At 42.0% G+C, this 18984-nt stretch overlaps 1 protein-coding gene across 2 annotated transcripts; it reads right to left on the minus strand.

Moving 5' to 3' along the window:
• Window positions 1-15224: 15224 nt before the first annotated feature.
• LOC138072373 (zinc transporter ZIP9-like) lies at window positions 15225-18165 on the minus strand. Of its 2 annotated transcripts, XM_068963469.1 has the most exons (2): window positions 17763-18165; window positions 15225-17564 (listed from the first exon to the last, which is right to left on the minus strand). In XM_068963469.1, exons 1-2 carry the CDS (start codon window positions 17982-17984, stop codon window positions 17043-17045), a joined length of 744 nt encoding a protein of 247 aa, XP_068819570.1. In that variant the 5' UTR covers window positions 17985-18165; the 3' UTR covers window positions 15225-17042. The 2 variants fall into 2 exon arrangements, with proteins under 2 accessions (XP_068819570.1, XP_068819569.1); XM_068963468.1 differs by having other exon boundaries at window positions 15225-18165.
• Between the last annotated feature and the right edge of the window lie 819 nt (window positions 18166-18984).

The raw sequence follows: 18984 nt of genomic DNA on the forward strand, positions 1-18984 counted from the left end.
CATTTTATAGATTAAGAAACTGACGATGAGAGGAGTTACATGGAAACACTTGAGATTAAACAAAGAAATGCTTGATTACAAGACATCAGCAACTCATGTTGGTTTTTCTCATTTAATTGGGCATTCCCAAGACCCCACAATGCAGTGAGATAAGCATCCCTAGGGTCTTTGGGAGTATAGACTTGAGATTGAAAGCTGGGTTTTTAAAGTACATGGGTTAGATTGGGGTAAATTTAGAGACTGTGGTACTGTCACTAGTCAAGTTGGGTTCCAGGGTTGACTTAATGGTCAAGAGACCCTGTGTAGATAGCAGATGGACAAAAGTTATTTGAATGAATAACCATGGCCTGGAACATACCAGAAACATACCTGACTTATCTCTTCCTTAGGGAGAGAAAATGGAAAAAACCCAAAAGTGACTTAAGAAATTGAATTGCTGAGTTTATTGTGTTGCACTTTTCACTTTCTGGTCCACTAAAAATTCCAAGTGCTAAGTAATGGGGAGTAATTCTAGTTTAAATGCAGTGCCAGCAGTGAATGGGACAGCAGGTGCAGTTGGTAAATTTAGCCCAATGGTGAGAATGCAAGTGGAAAATTATGCTAGAAACTTCCTATTTGGCAAACATTTACTTGAGTTATAATGCTAAGGACTTGGTAGTAGAGTTCTTTAACCCTAGCTCTCATGTAATAGATTTATTTTGTGGAAATTGACCAAGATATTTCAAATGACTTGCTAAATGTTATGTTTCTTTCTGATTAACTGTGACTTGGGTGAGGTGCAATTACTTGCATAATTTTGGTTGTACTTATATAGGAATCATTGGATTGAAAATACATAGAACCATATTCAGGACAAATCACAACTGTCCAGAACCTCACTTTTCCTAATGCTAAATGAGGCAATGTCATAAATGAAAGTGAAAGTGAAGTTGCTCAGTCACGGCTGACTCTTTTCAATCCCATGGACTATAGCCCACCAGGCTTCTCCATCCATGGGATTTTCCAGGCAATAATACTGGATTGGGTTGCCATTTCTTTCTCCAGATGTCATAATAGATAATGCCTAAACTTCCATTTTGACATTTCATAAATTGTTGGTATAGGAGATAGTAGGTTCTAATGTTTTCTTTCAGTGGAGTTGGGGTGGGGATGATGTTTTCTATCAGTTTAGGACTTTTTTAGAAGTTTATTTTTCATTTAGTTTGAGTAGGCAAAAATTTATAGAGGAAAACAGAAGTATCTATGATTCTTCTTTGGGGAATGAATGTCCTTTAGTGTGTGTGTTTTCAGTTGGTCAGTCCTGTGTGACTCTTTGTGACCCCCATGGACTGTGGCCAACCATGCCCCTCTGTCCTTGTGAAAGGTTATTGCTGAGCTGTGAAAGACACTAGGATTCTTGTCCTCTGGAGGAGAGGAATGCAATCTGGGGCCAGTGACAAGGCTTGATTGTTCAGAGCTTTTGTGTAATAAAGTTTTATTACAGTATAAAAGAGATCAAGACAGCTTCTGACAGAAACATCAGAAGGGGGTGGAAAGAGTGCCCCCTGCTAGCCTTTAGCAATATGTTATATACCTATCAGCAAGCTGTAAATTAGAGAAAGGAAATGTCTCAAAACTCAGGATGGCCCGAGGCCCCTCACCCACAACATGCATATTGAGATGACACTGGCACAAGGTGAGTCATCCCAGGCCATAAAATGATTGACATGAATCTTGAAGAAAGACAGGTTTCCAAGTAAATATATAGTTTCATGAACACAGATTAGGAAAACAATGTTTGAGTAAAACATACTGGTTTGTTGAGCCCTTATTGGTTCTGTCAGCCTGCTTATTTTGAGACATACTGGACTGTATGAAGCACAAGCTGGAATCAAGATTGCCGGGAGAAATATCAATAACCTCAGATATGCAGATGACACCACCCTTATGTCAGAAAGTGAAGAAGCTAAAGAGCCTCTTGATGAAAGTGAAAGAGGAGAGTGAAGTTGGATTAAAACTCAACATTTAGAAAACTAAGATCACTTCATGGCAAATAGATGGGAAAACAGTGGAAACAGTGACAAACTTTACTGTTTGGGCTCCAGATGTTGACTGCAGCAATGAAATTAAAAGATGCTTACTCCTAAGAAGAAAAGCTATGACCAACCTAGACAGCATATTAAAAAGCAGAGATATTACTTTGCTGGCAGAGGTTTGTCTAGCCAAAGCTATTGTCAGGATAGTGTGTAATTTCCTTGGTTCTGTCTCATCACAAGAAAAATTTGAAGTAATGGACGTTAAAACCCTCGGCACATCACAGCTCTCAGACAGTATTACAGCTCTGTGTTACAACTCAGTTTTATTTAGAAAATGAAGGAAAATACATCCTTGAGGCGTGAGGGCATGCCAACCCAAAAGACATGAAGAGAAGAGACAGAGAGAGAGAGAGCATGTGCGTGGGAGAGAAACCCCTCCCACCCATGCCCTGGCCCTTTGGCTCCTCTTTTTATATGTTGTGTCCTCCCCTATTCCAAATCCTGAAAGATGATGCTGTGAAAGTGCTGCACTCAATATGCCAACAAATTTGGAAAACTCATCAGTGGCCACAGGACTGGAAAAGGTCAGTTTTCATTCCAATCCCAAAGAAAGGCAATGGCAAAGAATGATCAAACTACCACACAATTGCAGTCATCTCACATGCTAGTAAAGTAATGCTCAAAAGTATTCAAGCCAGGCTTCAGCAATACGTGAACCATGAATTTCATGATGTTCAAGCTGGTTTTAGAAAAGGCAGAGGAACCAGAGATCAAATTGCCAACATCCGCTGATCATGGAAAAAGCAAGAGAGTTCCAGAAAAACATCCATTTCTGCTTTATTGACTATGCCAAAGCCTTTGACTGTGTGGATCACAATAAACTGTGGAAAATTCTGAAAGAGATGGGAATACCAGACCATCTGACTGCCTCTTGAGAAACCTGTATGCAGGTCAGGAAGCAACAGTTAGAACTGGACATGGAACAACAGACTGGTTCCAAATAGGAAAAGGAGTACCTCAAGGCTGTATATCGTCATCCTGCTTATTTAACTTCTATGCAGAGTACATCATGAGAAACACTGGACTGGAAGAAACACAAGCTGGAATCAAGTTTGCTGGGAGAAATATCAATAACCTGAGATATGCAGATGACACCACCCTGGTGGCAGAAAGTGAAGAGGAACTAAAAAGCCTCTTGATGAAAGTGAAAGAGGAGAGTGAAAAAGTGGGCTTAACACTCAACATTCAGAAAACGAAGATCATGGCATCTGGTCCCATCACTTCATGGGAAATAGATGGGGAAACCGTAGAAACAGTGTCAGACTTTATTTTTGGGGGCTTCAAGATCACTGGAGATGGTTACTGCAGCCATGAAATTAAAAGATGCTTACTCCTTGGAGGAAAAGTTATGAGCAACCTAGATAGCATATTCAAAAGCAGAGACATTACTTTGCCGACTAAGGTCCATCTAGTCAAGGCTATGGTTTTTCCAGTGGTCATGTATGGATGTGAGAGTTGGACTGTGGAGAAGGCTGAGAACCGAAGAATTGATGCTTCTGAACTGTGGTGTTGGAGAAGACTCTTGAGAGTCCCTTGGACTGCAAGGAGATCCAGCCAGCCCATTCTGAAGGAGATCAATCCTGGGATTTCTTTGGAAGGATGCTAAAGCTAAAACTCCAGTACTTTGGCCACCTGATGTGAAGGGTTGACACATTGGAAAAGACTCTGATGCTGGGAGAGATTGGGGCAGGAGAAGAAGGGGACGACAGAGGATGAGATGGCTGGATAGCATCACTGACTCAATGGACACGAGTCTGAGTGAACTCTGGGAGTTGGTGACGGACAGGGAGGCCTGGCGTGCTGCAATTCATTGGGTCGCAAAGAGTCGGACATGACTGAGCGACTGAACTGAACTGAACTGGGCCTGTCCTATGTAAATTGAGCTAGCCAGAAGTGTTGTTTGTTCTATCTGAGGTCCTCACGCTGGTCCTTGGACCTTCCTTTGTTTCATTTTCACAGGCTTTTCACTTCCTTTTCTTTTAGCCACTGCCATTCTGGACTCATTTTTCCTATTCTAACTACCTAACACCCTCATACAGACAGTGATGGTGTAACTGGTAGTTTTATTCCCAAGAGTTGAAGATTGTAGCTTTCGGGAATGAATGTCAGATAAACAAGGCCCTGCACTCCTCCAGCCCTACCCAGTCCCACTTTTTGAAATAGATGATATGATAAATCTTTGAAGAAATATATTTTAGGAGATTAATTATATGACATGTTTTTGTTCAGTTGTTCAGTTGTGTCTGATGCTCTGAGACCCCATGGACTGCAGCACACCAGGCATCCCTGTCCTTCACTATCTCTAGGAGTTTGCTCAGACTATTGCCCATTGAATCATTGATGCTATCCAACTGTCTCATCCTCTGTTATCAACTTCTCCTTCTGCACTCAATATTTCCCAGCATCAGGGTCTTTTCCAATGAGTCAGCTCTTCCCATCAGGTGGCCAAAATATTGGAGCTTCAGCTTTAGCATCAGTTCTTCCAATGAATATTTAGGTTGATTTCCTTTAGGATTGATTGGTTGGATCTCCTTGCTGTCCAAGGGACTCTCAGTAGTCTTCTCCAACACCACTGTTCAAAAGCATCAATTCTTTGACATTCAGTCTTTTTTATGGTCCAACTCTCACATCCATACATGACTACTACTCCATAGCTTTGACTATATGGACCTTTGTCTGCAAAGTGATGTTTCTGCTTTTTAATAAGCTGTCTAGGTTGGTCATAACTTTTCATCCAAGAAGCAAGTGTCTTTTAATTTCATAGCTGCTGTCACCATCAGCAGTGATTTTGGAGCTCAAGAAAATAAAGTCTGTCACTGTTTCCATTTGTTTCCTAATCTATTTGCTATGCAGAGGTGGCACCTGATGTCATGATCTTCCATTTTGAATGATGAGTTTCAAGCTAGCTTCTCACTCTCCTCTTTCACCTTCATAAGAGTCTTCACTTTCTGCCATTAGGGTGGTATCATCTGTATTTCTGAGGTTATTGATATTTCTCCTGGGAATATTGATTCCAGCTTGATCTTCATCCAGCCCAGCATTTCACATGATACATTCTGCACAGAGGTTGAATAATCAGGGTAATGATGTTCAGCCTTGATGTATTCCTTTACCAATTTTAAATTAGTCTGTTGTTTCATGACTGTTTCTAACTGTTGCTTCTTGACCTGAAAAAAGGTTTCTCAGGAGCCAGGTAAGGTGGCCTGGTATTCCCATCTCTTGAAGAATTTCTCACAGTTTGTTGTAATCCACACAACCAAAGGCTTTAGTGTAGTCAATGAAGCAGAAGTAGATGTTTTTCTGGAATTCCTTTGTTTTTTCTATGATCCAACAGATGTTCACAATTTGATCTCTGTTTCCTTTGCCTTATCTTTTTTTTTAATTTTTTTTAATTTTTTTTTAAATTTTAAAATCTTTAATTCTTACATGTGTTCCCAAACATGAACCCCCCTCCCACATCCCTCCCCATAACATCTCAGTGGGTCATCCCCATGCACCAACCCCAAGCATGCTGTATCCTGCGTCAGACATAGACTGGTGATTCAATTCTTACATGATAGTATACATGATAGAATGCCATTCTCCAAAATCATCCCACCCTCTCCCTCTCCCTCTGAGTCCAAAAGTCCATTATATACAGCTGTGTCACCAATACAGTATACTAACACATATATATGGAATTTAGAAAGATGGCAATGACGACCCTGTATGCAAGACAGGAAAAAAGACACAGCTGTGTTTAACGGACTTTTGGACTCCTTTGCCTTTTCTAAGTCCAGCTTGTACATCTGGAAGTACTCTTGAAGTCTAGCATGGAGAATTTTGAGCATTACCTTGCTAGCATGTGAAATGAGTGTAATTATGTATCAGTTTGAATATTTTTTGGCATTACTCTTCTTTTGGATTAGAGTGAAAACTGACCTTTTCCAGGCCTATGGCCACTGCTGAATTTTCCAAATTTGCTGGCATATTGAGTGCAGCACTTTCACAACATCATCTTTTAGGATTTGAAATAGTTCAGCTGGAATTCCATCACCTTCACTAGCTTTGTCCATATTAATGTTTCCTAAGGCCAGGGGAGGTGGCCAAGAGGAGCTACCCTGTGTCCGAGGCCAGGGGCAGTGGCCTGGAGGAGCCACCACAGGCTGGAGGCCAGGGGCGGTGCCTGAGGCCAGGGGCAGCAGCTGGGAGGAGCAACCCGAGGAGCCGTGCCTGCAGTGGCATAGGAGGGCCTAGAGGAGCTATCCCACGTTGAAGGTCAGGAAGGGCAGCAGTAAGGAGATACACCTTGTTGAAGGTAAGGGGCAGTGGCTGTGCTTTGCTGGAGCAGCTGTGAAGAGATACCCCACACCCAAGGTAAGAGAAACCCAAGTAAGATGGTAGGTGTTGCAAGAGGGCATCAGACGGCAGACACACTGAAACCATACTCACAGAAAACTAGTCAATCTAATCACACTAGGAACATTGTGGTCCACTGAAGAAGGGAATGGCAAACCACTTCAGTATTCTTGCCTTGAGAACCACATAAACAGTATGAAAAGGCAAAATGATAGGATACTGAAAGAGGAACTCCCCAGGTCAGTAGGTGCCCAATATGCTACTGGAGATCAGTGGAGAAATAACTCCAGAAGGAATGAAGTGATGAAACCAAAGCAAAAACAATATCCAGCTGTGGATGTGACTGGTGATAGAAGCAAAGTCCAATGCTATAAAGAGCAATATTGCACAGGAACCTGGATGTCAGGTCCATGAATCAAGCCAAATTGGAAGTGGTCAAACAAGAGATGGCAAGAGTGAACATTGACATTCTAGGAATCAGTGAACTGAAATGGACTGGAATGGGTGAATTTAACTCAGATGACCATTATATCTACTACTGTGGGCAGGAATCCCTCAGAAGAAATGGAGTAGCCATCATGGTTAACAAAAGAGTACAAAATGCAGTACTTGGATGCAGTCTCAAAAACGACAGAATGATCTTTGTTCGTCTCCAAGGCAAATCATTCAATATCACAGTTATCCAAGTCTATGTCCCAACCAATAATGATGAAGAAGTTGAAGTTGAATGGTTTTATGAAGACCTACAAGACCTTTTAGAACTAACACCCAAAAAACCGTATCCTTTTCATTATAGGGGACTGGAATGCAAAAGTAGGAAGTCAGGAAACACCTGGAGTAACAGGCAAATTTGGCCTTGGAATGCGGAATGAAGCAGGGCAAAGACTAATAGAGTTTTGCCAAGAAAATGCACTGGTCATAGCAAACACCCTCTTCCAACAAGACAATAGAAGACTCTACACGTGAACATCACCAGATGGTCAACACCGAAATCAGATTGATTATATTCTCTGCAGCAAAAGATGGAGAATCTCTATATATTAAACAAAAACAAGACCAGGAGCTGACTGTGGCTCAGATAATGAACCCCTTTTTACCAAATTCAGACTCAAATTGAAGAAAGTAAGGAAAACCGCTAGACCGTTCAGGTATGACCTAAATCAAATCCCTTATGATTATACAGTGGAAGTGAGGAATAGATTTAGGGGCTTAGATCTGATAGATAGAGTGCCTGATGAACTATGGAATGAGGTTCCTGGCATTGTAGAGGGACCAGGGATCAAGACCATCCCCATGGAAAAGAAATGCAAAAAAGCAAAATCGCTGTCTTGGGAGGCCTTACAAATAGCTGTGAAAAGAAGAGATGTGAAAAGGAAAGGAGAAAAGGAAAGATATAAGCATCTGAATGCAGAGTTCCAAAGAACAGCAAGGAGAGATAAGAAAGCCTTCTTCAGAGATCAATGCAAAGAAACAGAGGAAAAGAACAGAATGGGAGAGACTAGAGATCTCTTCAAGAAAATTAGAGATACCAAGGGAACATTTCATGCAAAGATGGGCTCGATAAAGGACAGAAGTGGTATGGACCTAACAGAAGCAGAAGATATTAAGAAGAGGTGGCACGAATACACAGAAGAACTGTACAAAAAAGATCTTCACGACCCAGATAATCATGATGGTGTGATCACTCATCTAGAGCCAGACATCCTGGAATGTGAAGTCAAGTGGGCCTTGGAAAGAATCTCTTCGAACAAAGCTAGTGGAGGTGATGGAATTTCAGTTGAGCTGTTTTAAATCCTGAAAGATGATGTTGTGGAAGTGCTGCACTCAATATGCCAGAAAATTTGGAAAACCCAGCAGTGGCCACAGGACTGGAAAATGTCAGTTTTCATTCTAATTCCAAAGAAAGGCAATGCCAAAGAATACTCAAACTACTGCACAATTGCACTTATCTCACATGCTAGTAAAGTAATGCTCAAAATTCTCCAAGCCAGGCTTCAGCATTACGTGAACCATGAATTTCCTGATATTCAAGCTGGTTTTAGAAAAGGCAGAGGAACCAGAGATCAAATTGCCAACATCCGCTGGATCATGGAAAAAGCAAGAGAGTTCCAGAAAAACATCCATTTCTGCTTTATTGACTATGCCAAAGCCTTTGACTGTGTGGATCACAATAAACTGTGGAAAATTCTAAAAGAGATGGGAATACCAGACCACCTGACCTGCCTCTTGACAAATCTGTATGCAGGTCAGGAAGCAGCAGTTAGAACTGGACATGGAACAACAGACTGGTTCCAAATAGGGAAAGGTGTACGTTAAGGCTGTATATTGTCACCCTGCTTATTTAACTTATATGCAGAGTACATCATGAGAAACGTTGGACTGGAAGAAGCACAAGCTGGAATCAAGATTGCCAGGAGAAATATCAATAACCTGAGATATGCAGATGACACCACCCTTATGGCAGAAAGTGAAGAGGAATTAAAGAGCCTCTTGATGAAAATGAAAGTGGAGAGTGAAAAAGTTGGCCTAAAGCTCAACATTCAGAAATCGAAGATCATGGCCTCTGGTCCCATCACTTCATGGGAAATCGATGGGGAAACAGTGGAAACAGTGTCAGACTTTATTTTTTGGGGTCTCCAAAATCACTGTAGATGGTGATGCAGCCATGAAATTAAAAGATGCTTACTCCTTGGAAGAAAAGTTATGACTAAGGTAGATAGCATATTCAGAAGCAGAGACATTACTTTGCCAACTACTGTCCGTCTAGTCAAGGCTATTGTTTTTCCAGTGGTCATGCATGGATGTGAGAGTTGGACTGTGAAGAGGGCGGAGCACTGATGTATTGCTGCTTTTCAACTGTGGTGTTGGAGAAGACTCTTGAGGGTCCCTTGGACTGCAAGGAGATCCAACCAATCCATTCTGAAGGAGATCAATCCTGGGATTTCTTTGGAAGGAATGATGCTAAAGCTGAAACTCCAGTACTCTGGCCACCTCATGTGAAGTGTTGACTCATTGGAAAAGACTCTGATGCTGGGAGGGATTGGGGGCAGGAGGAGAAGCGGACGACAGAGGATGAGATGGCTTGATGGCATCACTAACTCGATAGACGTGAGTCTGATTGGACTCCAGGAGTTGGTGATGGACAGGGAGGCCTGGTGTGCTGCATTTTATGGGGTTGCAAAGAGTCAGACACGACTGAGCAAATGAACTGAACTGAACTGAAGGCACTCTTGATGTTATACACCCGGATTTATGGCTCTCGGTGAGTGATCACACCATCATGGGATCTGGGTCATAAAGACCTTTTTTGTATAGTTCTTTTGTGTATTTTTGCCTCCTCTTCTTAGTATCTTCTGCTTCTGTTAGGTCCATACCATTTCTGTACTTTATTGGGCTCTTCTTTTTATGAAATGTTCCCTTCACTTCATTTCAGTAGCTTAGTCATGTCACACTCTTTGTGTCCCCATGTAGTACAGCATGACAGGCTTCCCTGTCCTTCACCAACTCCTGGAACTTGCTGAAACTCATGTGCATTGATTCAGTGATGCTATCCAACCATCTGATCCTCTGTCATCCCCTTCTCCTCCTGACTCCGATCCTTCCCAGCATCAGAATCTTGTCTGATTAGTCAGTTCTTCACACCAGGTGGCCAAAGTACTGAAGATTCAGCTTCAGCATTAGTCCTTTCAATAGATACTCAGGACTGATTTCCTTTATGATTGACTGATTTCATCTTCTTGCTGTCCAAGGGACTCTCAAGAATCTTCTCCAATACCACAGTTCAAAAGCATCAGTTCTTCAGTGCTCAACTTTCTTTATATTCCAACACTCACATCCATACATGACTACTAAAAAAACCATAGCTTTGACTAAACAGACCTTTGTTGGCAAAGTAATGTCTGCTTTTTAATATGCTCTCTAGGTTGTTCATAGCTTTTCTTCCAAAGAGCAAGCGTCTGTTATTTTCATAGCTGCAGTCACCATCTGCCATTATTTTGCCCACCCACCAACCCCATCCCCCCCACCCCCCAACACCCTGCCCGCTCCGCCCCTGCAAATAGTCTCTCGCTATTTTCATTGTTTCCCCATCTATTTGCCATGAAGTGAAGGGATCGGATGCCATGATCTTCATTTTTTGAATGTTGAGTTTTAAGCCAACTTTTTCACTCTTCTCTTTCACTTTCATCAAGAAACTCTTTAGTTCTTCTTTTCTTTCTGCCGTAAGGGTGATGTTATCTGCGTATCTGATATTATTGATATTTCTCCTGACAGTCTTGATTCCAGCTTCTGCTTCATCCAGCCTGGCATTTCCCATGATGTACTCTGCATATAAGTTAAATAAGCAGGGTGATAATGTACAGCTTTGATGTACTCCTTTCCCAATTTAGAACCAGTCCGTTGTTCCATATCTGGTTCTAACTATTGCTTCCTGATCTGCATATAGATTTCTCAGGAGGCAGGTAAGGTGATCTGGTATTCCTATCTCTTTTAGAATTTTCCACAGTTTGTGGTGATCCACACAGTCAAAGGCTTTGGCATAGCCAATAACGCAGAAGTAGATGTTTTTCTGTAACTCTCTTGCTTTTTCAATGATTCAATAGAGGTTGGCAATTTGATCTCTGGTTCCTCTGCCCTAAATCCAGCTTGAATATCTGGAAGTTCACAGTTCATGTGCTGTTGAAGCCTGGCTTAGAGAAATTTGAGCATTACTTTGCTAGTGTGTGAGATGAGTGTAATTGTGTGGTAGTTTGAACATTCTTTGGCATTTCCCTTCTTCAGGATTAGAAGGACTGACTTTTTCCAGTCCTGTGGCCATTGTTGAATTTTCTAAATTTGCTGACATATTGAATGCAACACGTTAACAACATCATCTTTTAGGATTTGAAATAGCTCAACTGGAATTCCATCACCTCCACTAGCTTTGTTTGTAGTGAGGCTTCCTAAGGCCCACTTCACTTCGCATTTCAGGATGTCTAGCTCCAGATGGTTGATCATAACATATTGGTTATCTGGGTCATGAAGATCTTTTTTGTATAGTTCTTCTGTGTATTCTTGCCACCTTTTCTTAATATCTTCTGCTTCTTTTAGGTCCATGCCATTTCTGTCCTTTATTGTGCCCATCTTTTCATGAAATGTTCCCTTCATATCTCTAATTTTCTGAAGCGATCTTTAGTATTTCCCATTCTGTTGTTTTCTTATGTTTCTTTGCATTGTTCACTTAAGAAGTCTTTCTTATCCTTGCTAGTTTTTGGAACTCTGCATTCAGATGGGTATATCTTTCCTTTTCTCCTTTGCCTTTTCACTTCTCTTCTTTTCTCAGCTATTTGTAAGGCCTCCTCAGACAACCATTTTGCCTTCTTACATTTTATTTTTCCCTTGGGATGGTTTTGGCCATCACCTCCTGTCAATGTTATAAACCTCTATCCATAGTTCTTGTGGCACTCTGTTTATCAGATCTAATCCTTTGAATCTATTTTTCACTTTCACTGTATAATCATAAGGAATTTGATTTAGGTCATACCTGAATGGCCTAGTGGTTTTCCCTACTTTCTTCAATGTAAGTCTTAGTTTTCAATAAGGACATCATGTGAGCCACTGTAATCTCCCTGTTCATATATAGTCTTTAGGGTTTTCTATGTAGAGGATCATGTCATCTGCAAACAATGAGAGTTTTACTTCTTCTTTTCCAATTTGGATTCCTTTTATTTCTTTTTCTGCTCTGATTGCTGTGGCCAAAACTTCCAGAACTATGTTGAATAGTAGCAGTGAAAGTGGGCACCCTTGTCTTGTTCCTGACTTTAGGGGAAATGCTTTCAATTTTTCACCATTGAGGATAATGTTTGCTGTGGTTTTGTCATATATAGCTTTTATTATGTTGACGTATGTTCCTTCTGTTCCTGCTTTCTGGAGAGTTTTTATCATAAATGGATGTTGAATTTTGTCAAAGGCCTTCTCTGCATCTTTTGAGATAATCATATGGCTTTTATTTTTCAATTTGTTAATGTGGTGAATTACAATGATTGATTTGCAGATATTGAAGAATCGTTGCATCCCTGGGATAAAGCCCACTTGGTCATGGTGTATGATCTTTTTAATGTGTTGTTGGATTCTGATTGCTAGAGTTTTATTGAGGATTTTTGCATCTATGTTCAACAGTATTGTGAAGTAAAATAAAGTAAAAATAAAAATTTAAAAAAATTAAAAAAAATAAAGTTAGGTACACAATGCAATGATTTCACATATATATATATATATGTGTATATATATATATATATTTTTTTTTTTTGAAATGATTATCACAATAAGATTAATTAACACCTTCCATAGTTATTTACCTTCTTTTTTTGGTGGTGAAAACATTTAAGCTCTTAGGAAATTTTGAGTATATAATACAGTATTGTTAACTAATTTACAATTAAAAATGAATGTGGCAATGACTGAAACAATGAAAAACAACACAATGGTTGTTAAGTTTGGTAAGAAACTTGGGAGTTCAAGCTACATTCAGGTGCCTAGTGAGAGCCTTGTTATACAGAGTTACAGTTTTCAGAAAATTTTTGTGATATGTGGCATGCATATAACATATCTGTAATAGCAGCAGACCTGGAGGCACTCTGCCAGCTCTGCCCAGAACCTGTTGTGTCCTCTTTTCTTCACACATCCATTCCCTGGCTCCTGGGTTTCCCAGGTAGCTCAGTGGGTAAAGAATTTGCATGCAGTGCAGTGGACACAGGAGACATGGGTTTGATCCCTGGGTTGGGAAGATCCACTGGAAGAGGGCATGGCAACCCACTCCATATTCTTGCCTGGAGAATCCCATGGGCAGAGGAGTCCAGTGGGCTTCAGTCCACGGGTCTCAAAGAGTGGGACAGAACTGAAGCGACTGAGCTTGCACATCCCTGGCTTTTGGTTACTTTAGCTTCTGTTACCCACACCTGTGATTCTCTTTGAAGGCCTGCCCTTGGGTCCTGGAGCTTGCTGGGCCTGTGCTTGCAGAAATGCCTGGGAATTTGCATGTACACGTGGTAAGCTTTAGCCAACGACTGACCCATACCCTGTCAGTACTAAAGCGCTGCAACCTTGCTGTGAATTAGAACATTTTCTGGGGCAAAGCTTATAGTTCTGAGTTCCCCACAGCATGAAGCTGAAGTTAGCTTCTGGGTAACTTTGCCTGAAATCCCTTCCTTGCTTGGCTTCTTCTGCTTTTCTGTCCTGCTTCCCTCATTCCCTTATTGGTCACTGTTGGAAGCACTCTAAACGACCTTCTACACAGGAGTTCTCAATGCAGAGTCTTCTTTGAGGCAACTTGATTGAAGACCATTTCATAACGACCTAGCTGGTTGCAAAAAGTGGCCTGTGATTTCCCATAAAAATAACAACTTGTACTTTGCTGTAGAAGTTCTCAGATATCGAACCAAAACATAGCTGTCTCGATTTAAAAAGCAAAATGCATAGTAATTGGATCAGGATTTTTCCCCTTGAGGCTTCCCAGAGAAAACTCTGAGGCTTTCCTAGTGGCACAGTGGTAAAGAACTTGCCTGCCAATGCAGGAGATGCAGGTTTGTTCCCTGGGTCGGGATGATCCCTGGAGAAGAAAATGGCAACCCACTCTAGTATTCTTGCCTGGGAAACCCCACAGAGTTGCTAGTGTGCTATAGGCCGTGGGGTCACAAAATAGTCAGACATGACTTAGCGACTAAACAACAACATATGATCTGTAGTGTGCGCCTCAGGCTATATGATGCTGAGGATAAATCCTAGGCTTTCACTGTTGGATCCATCCCTAGCTGGATGTTATAGAGTACTTTGCCCCTTTAGGGTTATGCACACATTTGCGGCATTTGCTTTGCCTTGTATGCCTATTTATGATGTTGATTAAATGTGGCTGTGAAATTGGATAGTTCTCTGAAGAAAAATTAAAAATCTTTCAAGGTTTTATTTTCTAGAGAGTGAGTTTTGATAGAACAACATTTCGACAAATGAAGTTCAGCTCCAGATTTAGGCCACTGTTCTTCCAAACTTTCTTCACATTTCTTTGAAGAGCAATGGACCTAGAATAATGAAGATCCACGAGGCTCCCAAAGTAACTTTCCCCCTGAGCCTTATACATCTAGGCATCCAAGTAGCAATGTTTTCACACTGTGGAGAGTCCTCCACACTATGAGCAATGTTGTGCTTTGCTGGGGTTCTCAGCGGTACAGCTCTTCCACCCAGTTGCACCCAATTTCATTGATCAGTGGCTCTGGCGTAGCTTCACCCTCACGTGCTCAATTCAGTTGGCAGGCGCAGAGTCAACACACCTCAAAAGGAATTGCAACATCTTGGGAGAATGAGAAAATTAGTATTGTTTACCCTTTCTTGGATTCTTACATTTTATTTGGATCCGAGGAGGATCAATAGTTTTAGCATATTCTGGCACCAGAAATATTTATTATTTTTAAAAGACGAATTAGATATGTATTCCTTCTCCTTCAAAGTGGTTTCAATCTGTAGATTTCTCTAAAATACCAGCACTATCTGTAGTTGTTCAAATGTGGCCAGCCACTGGGCCATAGAGTTGGGCTGATCAAGCATGAGGAAGACCAGAATGACAAGTGAGCATTTCCCCATTGAAGAAATATCTTTCTGAAAGTGCACTCATGTACAGCAGCTGATATCCTGCAGAGACTGCTTTTCTTTTTCTTTTTTTTTTTTGACACTAAAATGAGCTATTTATTTAATGAAGTACATTTCCAGGGATAATCAAGGCAACCAAGTCATTTTGAAGGACTAGGTGAAACCCCATGACTCTCTGAAGTCCCAGCTGTTAGCAGCAAAGTCACCTAGACTTTCCTGCTGCACCTTCTGTTGGTTTTATGCTGTTCACAAGGGTTCCCAGCCACTATCCAAAACCAGATCCTGTTTATGCTACTTTGGTCTAGCCAGCAGAGGGCTCACAAGTTCTCTTTCCACAGCTGCTGACCCAGCGACAAATCTAGGAAGGAAATACAGAAATCCTGGGCATGCTGGTTTATGCATTATATAAAATGTTTCACAAACTCCTAAATCCAATGCCCTGACAAAAACAGTCTTGGTTCCCACTTTATGAAATGTGTTTTGAAATGGTACAGAAAATCAAAATAAATTAACAATATAATATTATACACTTATTTGATAACACAAAGTTTACAGGGATTTTTGGCAAATATGGACAAATTATCCTAGTCTGCTTACTATTTTTAATATCTCAATTGTTTAAATTACCAGAGTATCAGTGATTGTATCATCTCACATACGAGGAAGTTGACACTTTAAGGGCTTAACAAAGCTGCAATTGACACAAAGGTAACTTCACTGAAAAGAACAGAGGACAGAGACAATATTATCTTTATCATCACAGTTCCAAGAAGAGGCTGTCCTGATGAGAACTTAACTCACACAAATATTGGCATCACCACCAGCAGTAAGCAGCAAATTGTAGGGAGGAAGGGCTGGAGGGAAAAGTTAGGAATAAAATACGGAAAAGATGAAGAGACAAAAGACATGATTTTAATAAGCTTTAAATCAACAGGCAAACACCTCCCATTTGTGATACATCTTGACTTTCTTCCCTGCTACAGGTGCTTACATGATACTGACCTGGCAGTCCCAAAAGGGCACTGAGTATGTTGCCACAGGGACTGCTGGTCTACCAAGATAAATATTTAAGAAACAAAAAAAGGACAAGTAGGTTTTGGTAATCCTTCTTCTAAAAAGGTTACTACAAAGATGTCAGTAACTGTCCAAATTCACTTAAAATTTAACACCCCTTAATTTCCAAAGATACTTTGGGATCTGACTGTTCTTAGAACAGTCAGAAGGGAAGCCTAGGTTGGTCTGAACTTATTAGAACTTGGCTCCTCTACTACAAACAGGAGGACTTGAAAAAAAAAATGTTTTATAAAACACGTCACCTCTTTAAAAGCTAGTCCACCTCTGCTCCCCCATCTGATGGAAGGCAGGCTCTCTGGGGAGAGGCACGTGCTGAAGGGGGTGTTTCAGTCTCCCCAGATGTCCCCGCTTCTCCAGATCTCTCAAGTGTAAAGTCAGTTTTCAATGTATCTTGCCACCACTTTCTTGACTCTAGCCCCAGATGAACTACTTATCTTTAGCATCTAACACAGTGGGCATCATGACCTTCATTCAAGGCAAGTGGCATAGATGCTAAAGCACCAGTCTTACACGGTGAGAACCATGTTAAAAAATCAATGGATAAAGTGGCAGAGCCTCTAAACTAAGAGATTTAGCTTAATTACAGAATACTGTACTCTCATAATTATTTCATTGTGAGTAGGAAGTTCTCCACTTTTCCTTAAAACTAAATTCCATCTTCCCTGAGAATAGGGTTAAGGGAAACATCAAAACTCAAAATGCCAAGGGCCCTTGAAAAGACAACACAACGGAATGTCTGTATCCTTCGTGGTGTGTTGTTTCTACTTGAAAAGCTTTCCGTTACTCCAGGTTTTCATCTCACCTCCCTCTGGACTCTTTAGGAATACAGGTGGAGATGGGCGAGGCGAGACGAGAGACTGAGGAAGTGAGCGTCTGTCACGTGCCGGCTGTTCTCACTGAATGGCGAACGGCCATGGGCCGAGCCTGGACCCTCGCCAGTTAATGCTGATGTCCTATTGACAGAACGAGGGGGATGAGGCAACCCAGAACCAGGGCTGCCACCTCCAGGCGGCTGAGGCCTCTCCCTCCAGTGGGGTCGGGTTTGTGGCTGTGCCCCATTCCGCCCACCTCAGGGAGGACATGTACTGTGGCAACGTAAAGAAAGGTCCCGGCAGAGAAAAGCATGGCCACCCCAGTGGCATTGACCTCTGAAAGGGCTTCTTTACTGCTCTTACTCAGTCCTAAGTATGTCACCATGGACATAACTGGTGCTGCCAGTGCAAAGACGAGTAAGTGCTTTCTGATTCGATTCCGCTCGAGGCCCGCATGCATTAAGAAGGAAACTAACCCAAAAGCAGCTGGTGCCTTATGTAGCATTATTGCCACAAACACAATTAACTGGACACTAGTTTGTGAAGTAGAAGCTGCTGCTCCCAAAGCAACACCGTCAGCTGCAGCATGGACGACCAGACCCAGCGTGGTGGTGATTTTGGAATTGCTGGGCCTTGCTGTTTCTGGATCGTCAGTAGAATGCACATGGGAGCTGCCAATCTGGTCCACCAACAACATGAAAACAAAGCCCAGTACGAGGGACACACCGATGTAGGCATGCAGCTGCGTGTGGTCATGGTTGTGCTCATGTTCATGGGCAACCGGTACTACCGCTGCTTTGTCTGATGCAATCACGTTCTGTGTTTGACTCACTTGGTGGTGCTTCCCCTCAAGAATATCTTCATAAAGTGCGTGCACTCCTTCAGGCACGATGACCGCCAGTGCAGTTCCACAGAGGAGGCCGGCACCCAAAACAGTCACCAGCTTTAGTCGCTCCTCCGAGAAATTAACAGCCAAAGGAATGATTCCAGCCACGTAACAGCCCACCAACATAGCCAGAGACAGCAGGCTAATGGAGATGAAATCATCCATTCTGCCTTCTTTATTCATCCAATACCACTAGTCTATAATTTTTCGGGAGCTCAGGTCCTTAAACACGTGTGACTGTTCCAAGGGAACAGGTGGACTTTCCAGTTCTTTCGTCCTCCCCACCGGCAGATGCGTTCACGAGGCACTTCTCTCTTGAACGTATCTGTAAAGAGCCCCCTTTTTGCTGATACTAGAGACAACTTTCAGCAATCTTAGGTCCCAGCCCGTAAGTTTTCATATACCAGTCACTGGATTCCCATGGGTTAACAGAGATGAGAAGTCAATGGGAAACTATACGAAGGAGCTATTGGTTCAATCGTCGGAATACGGGCAGCACAATGGGCCTATTTCCTCCACAAGCAATGCGCCCGATGGCAGCAAGAAAAGGACGAAAACCCCAGTGAACTAGTTCGTTCTCCCTGCTCCCTTATCTCCCTGGGGCACCCCGCAGGTGATCGCCCCCCCAGCTCCGGGACCAGCCCACCAACCACGGCAAACTCTCCTCCGAGTCTAGAGTGAGGAAAGGCGTCCTGCAGGCCGGTAATGGCGGGTCGTAGGGTTCAGCAGTGAAGCTGATACAAAGCTGTCTCTACCCTATACCCAGTGCTGCCCGTGTTACTCCACTCCGAGGGGCCTTGACCCGGAGCCACCGATACTACAGCTGCCATGGCCGCCAAGTGGCACCTCTTCCGAGACTGCTTTTCTAAAATTTATTTTGAGAAAAGTTGTAAAGACAGTGCAGAGTTCCCCTGCCCCAACTTCTCCTAATGTGAGCATCTTATACGACCATGCTACATCTGTCCAAACTAAGAAATTAACATGGATACAATAACTTATAACTAAATATAGACTTTATTTGGATTTCCTCAGTTTTCCATGACTGTTCCTTTTCTGTTCCAAGACCAAGTTCAAGATCCCACACTACATTTGTTCATCATGTCTCAGTCCATACAGATACTTAAAAATAGGTTTTCAGCCTATTTGTATATGTAGAACTGTACATTTGTGGAGCCTGGGTTCT

The sequence above is a fragment of the Capricornis sumatraensis genome, unplaced genomic scaffold (assembly GCF_032405125.1).
Source record: "Capricornis sumatraensis isolate serow.1 unplaced genomic scaffold, serow.2 scaffold13, whole genome shotgun sequence".
Classification (NCBI taxonomy): Eukaryota; Metazoa; Chordata; class Mammalia; order Artiodactyla; family Bovidae; genus Capricornis; species Capricornis sumatraensis.